The sequence below is a fragment of the Psammomys obesus genome, unplaced genomic scaffold (assembly GCF_907164565.1).
Source record: "Psammomys obesus unplaced genomic scaffold, mPsaObe1.curated_primary_1811, whole genome shotgun sequence".
NCBI classification, from domain to species: Eukaryota; Metazoa; Chordata; class Mammalia; order Rodentia; family Muridae; genus Psammomys; species Psammomys obesus.
This window is the reverse complement of record NW_026596051.1, coordinates 26,853,742-26,858,599: the sequence shown is the minus strand read 5'-3', so window position 1 is coordinate 26,858,599 and position 4,858 is coordinate 26,853,742. Positions and strand designations below refer to the sequence as shown.

The following is a 4,858-nucleotide window of genomic DNA, read 5'->3' as shown; positions in this document are numbered from 1 at the left end:
GTGTGTGTGTGTGTGTGTGTGTGTGTGTGTGTGTGTGTGTGTGTGTGTTATGCAAGTAACAACAGCAGAGTAATAAAGGAACAGGCTTGCCTAACATTTCTTTGTGCTGAACATGACTCTGGGCTTCTCCCAGTCTAGTCCTCTCCTTTCTGATCAGATATGAAGAATTTTCTCCAGGACCACAAAGGACTCTACTCACACACTGACCCCAGATTCATCTTCTTGCTCCCAATTTGCCTCCACCACAACCTTGTAAATAGACCCATTTCTGTACAGTGAAAAGGTACAGATGATCTGCTCAGAGCAAATGGCTGATAATATACTGGGTGCCACATAGGAAATTAGAATTTTTCTCTTACTTTTTTGTTCATATGACTCTACCTATTTTATAGTAAAGGAATTCATGTTGGATTAACTGTACTAGGAAAGGCTGCTTACTGGTAGAATTTCTTATGAATGAGAATATATCAAAGTCTTCCATTGTGATAAAGACCTCAGGAAACTCAAGCTCTGTGCAAGGAACTGGCTTTATACAGCCCAGGTCCTCTGTCTCGTGGGTCCATCCCCTCAACCTCTCTGAAATCTCAAAAGCCAAGCTAGGAGGTTGGCTCACACCATGGTTTAGATGAATTCCCACAACTTTGTTTCTTTCTTAGGTTGATCTCCCTGAAAATACTTAACAGCATTGTGCTGTTGGGGAAGTCATGTCAATATGTGAAGGAAGCCAAAATGGAAGAAAAGCTATTTAATCCTCCCCCAGCCAGCACTCCTGGAAAACCGTCCAGTAAATCCCAGAGCAAGTGCAAGTCCTCTCAAGGTACGCTGGCTTCAGAGTTTATCATCTGAATTCTTCCTGGTAAATCACTGCTCAGCCAAGGTTATGTGATGCTTAGAGATGTGCTTTTGTTCTGCTTCACTGTTGGGATAGTTATGTTCTAGAACAGATGCACCTGACCCAGTACTGTTACTACATTTGCTGATCCATTGTTCTGTTGGTGATTATTGAACACCAATTACATGTCAGGACCAGAAGATATGGTAGTGAAGGAAAAGGCCGTGTCCCTGCTCTGGTGAACCTGATCTAGACTGCTGGGAGGAGGGAAAGTAAGTGGAACATGTCTCAGGCAGCAGTGACTGTGGTCAAGAAAGGGAAGAGCTGTGGGCACACACTCACTGAGATGAACCAAGCAGAGGCTGTTGGTGTTTGGAAGGATAACAGCCAGGTGGCTGCTGTGATGGGATAGGCTGACCTGGTCTGAGGCCTAGGAGTATTCCCCATTCCCCAGGGCCCTGTCACTCTTGTAAGGCCCTTGGCTTAGGCTTGAAAGGGAGAGGAGGCCAGTGCACCCAGACAGTGCCCAGGTATGCTGAAGAGTATAAATCTTGTTCCAGAGGGCAAAGGAGAGCAGCTGGTCCAGGGACTAAACTGAGGTCATATTCCTGTATGTTTTCTCAGAAGCTAAAGTAGAAGTTCAGATGGTACTTCACTGTAAGAACATGGGAGTGCTGAGCGATGCAGACAATGCAAGTGTGTCATATGTGTTGTGTTACTTACATTAGTGAACGGCCATCCTACTTCCAAGAGATGGCCATCTAAACAAGTCAAGTCATGTCATGTCACGTCATGTCACATGAAATACATTTAAAACAAGTGTCTGTGAAGGATGCCCTAGAGTTCAAGAGACTACAAGCTAGACAATTAGGAGGATTCAGGCCCTGAAGTGGGGTGGTAGTGAACACTGAGCATGGTGTTAAGCTCGTCACCTTCTCAGAGTCATAGAAAACTAGAGGATCTCAGCAGGAGTGCAAACATGGCAGAACTCACCAGGTTGCATTCTTAAATAGCAGTACTTTATCTACAGCTGACTCTGGTTTAAAACTTTCTTACAAGGATCAAATTGGGGGTAGGGATATTGAGTGAGGTTGAAGGTGTTAGGTCAGTGATTGAACATTTAACCTAGCAAGCATGAACCCCTGGGTTCAGTCCTTAGCACCTTGGGGCAGGAAAGGGGAAGGAGATGAATTTATAATTCTAGGTCAGTGGGTTCCAATGTTGTTCCAGAGTTCCTGGGCAGGGGCAAAGGTGTGGGGGTTCCTTCAGATGTGGACTTCCTGCAGGTAATAATTCTAGTCTGAATCTAGCCAAAGTATACAAGTGAGGTAGAACACCATAGGGTCTGCTTTAACCCTTCCCATAGTCCTGAGTGAAGAGCCACTGATGGTTTCCACTGAAGCGATAGTCCTGTGTGTTTGTGGTCACGTAAGAGGGAGCTGCAGAGTCTGAGGCAATTCTGGATCTTTCCAGAATTCAGTGGTAGTGTTACCTAAGGGGTGGGTAAAATGTGGATGAACAGAGTATGACTAGCCTCTGAATTTTGTTGTAAATTACACAGCATGCTTTCCATTTTCATTTGTTGGATCTAAGAGGAAAGATAACAGTTTCCAGTTTCTCTGGAAACATAAGTGGTTTGATAAGTGTTGCTGTGACTGGAGGGAAATCATTTTCTAATCCAGCAAATCTGCTTTCTGACAGGCCTTTCCACGGAAGAAAACCTATCCGCTTCTGTCACCAGCCAGCCTGTTCATCAGAAAGAAAACATCATACCCTTACTTGTGACCAGCAATTCTGATCAGTTTCTGACAACCCCAGATGGTGATGAGAAGGACATAACACAGGAAAATTCTGAATTAAAACACAGATCCTCAAAGAAAGACTTGCTAGAGATAGACAGGTTCACAATTTGTGGGAACCGGATTGACTGAGTTTGTGGCTAATGAGATGAAGATGCCGGGCCCTGGGGCCGCAAGTGCTGGGCGCCAGGACACATTTGCTAAAAATGGCACTTAAATATTTATTTAAAAACTTAAATTATTAATGGCAAGCCAATCTTAGTCTCTTTCTTCCAGTAACGTGGCCTGGCAGAAAGGCAGATCACAGAATAGTGCCGGCCTCTGGCTTTGACTCTGGGACACTGATGGACGCTAAACACTTCCTCCTGCTTGGCCAGCAGCAGTGCCACTTCCAGCACCCAGCCAGAGCACTGCAAGAGTTCCTTTGCTTTGTCATCCTGGGCTTCCAGAGTGTCGGGTTTTCCTCGAGGCCTCTTCAGTATAAGGACATACCTGGGAAACTGTGAAGCTTTACAATGAGTCATCTTTCCAGTCTCATACTATTTTCGCAAACTTTCCAAACTTGACTCCATCTGCCAAAGCACTAAAAAAATTATGAAATATAAGTCCAGATAAATGTTCTTACCACCAGTCATCCTTGGCAATACATCTGAACTATTCGAATAAAAGGCTACTTAAATACAGCAAGATGAATAGCAGCATCTAATAGGAAACACCGAGCTCTCAGTCCATTCATTTACTTCACGAAGGTCATGCATCACTGGGAAATGCCTCCTATGTCTCAGTTACTATGAGAGCAGAGAGTGAGCTGTGTGACACTGTGGCGGTGACACAGCAGAGGCACAGAGCAATGTTAACTTTCAGGTGTGGTTACCCGGTCTCGCTTTAAAGCTAACTGCTTCATCACTTATTACAAGTTAACTTTGGTGATGAATTGGCTGGAAAGCTGTTGGTGTACAAATTCAATTGCTGTTGCTATTAACAGGCTAGTTTATTGGTTTTTGTTTTGTTTTGAGTAACAGTTTTAAAGTATTCCCAGTGGATTGAGCAGCATCACCTTGCTGGGCTTGTAGAATGCATTTGTCCTTCCATGGGTCTGTGTTCTGTGTGGGGAGGGGACAGTGGCTGCCTGTGCTGGGAGAGACCATCACATGACTGCAAATGGTGTGTTTGGGACAGGAGAGGGTACTGCAGTGTGGGCACTGTAAATAGCAACCAAAAGGTGCTTTGGGATTATTGTGTGAGATAAAAATGTTGCTCCTGCTTCATTGCTAGTTGTTGGCATCCAAGAACAAGTTCTCTCCCCCTATTTTTAGCTTGAGAATCTTTTCTACATTTCTCTTAAAAAGAAAATTGACTGTTTCTAATCTAAACTGTCCAGAAGATGGTACTAACTTCATTTCCTGTGCTGTCTTCTGAAACTCAGCTCTCATGCAAACTTTTCTGGCACAGATGGCGATGGTTTGCCTGTGTCCTGGATAAATATAAAACTAGTTTTGATGCTTTGGCTTATGTATTTGAGATACAGGAGGGTTTCTAATGTTTTGCACTGACAGAATCTAAAGATAACTGTTGGAAATACTATACATGCCTTGTAAAACCAGGAAGCAGTTTTAGTTTAAAATGAACGTTTTTATTCTTTTGTGTATATTTTAGTGGGGCCCCACTTTTAAACTATTCTTTTTACCATCAAGAAAGTGTCCATGGCAACTAGGGGCAGTGTGGAGAAAGCTTTGCCAAATGCAGCCCTCATCAGAACAAGAACATGGCCTACATGTATCTTTTGGTTCCGCTTGAATTTTCTGTTTCTGCATTGTTTTCTGAAGATTGTATTTCCTTTGCAGATGCTCTTGGGAGTGTGGATGATACTCACTTCTTCTGTCATAATGGCATTCAGTACTAATTTTATAAGTGCATCTTGTGTGAAACTCAATAAATTCAATTTTATAATCTTTTTTTAAAAAGGTCACTGAAATTCTTTTAGCAATGATTTCTACTCTATTTGATGGGATAGATACCTCACTGCTCAGAACTTATTTCTAGTTTATAAATAATAGGGCTGTGTTAATTATGTTTAGTTAGTCTTGTTCTATTCTTGATTTTTTTTAATGTTGCTTTTTTGTTTTTGAAAGAATAGCCTGCACTTTTCTAGACTATTTAGTATCTCTTACCATATGAAGACATTTAGCATTCTGCCGTGCATCTTGATGTCACAGTATCAGTATGT

At 42.6% G+C, this 4,858-nt stretch overlaps 1 protein-coding gene across 1 annotated transcript in view; it reads left to right on the top strand.

Annotated features, from left to right (window-relative positions):
- Tapt1 (transmembrane anterior posterior transformation 1) overlaps positions 1-4,595 on the top strand; it is a 46,520-nt gene extending 41,925 nt beyond the window's left edge. The window contains exons 14-15 of the mRNA XM_055624077.1: positions 657-817; positions 2,534-4,595. Of these exons, the coding sequence (XP_055480052.1) occupies positions 657-817; positions 2,534-2,763 (391 nt within the window). The 3' untranslated portion in view covers positions 2,764-4,595. The remainder of the gene's footprint in view (positions 1-656; positions 818-2,533) is intronic.
- The last annotated feature ends 263 nt before the right edge of the window (positions 4,596-4,858 follow it).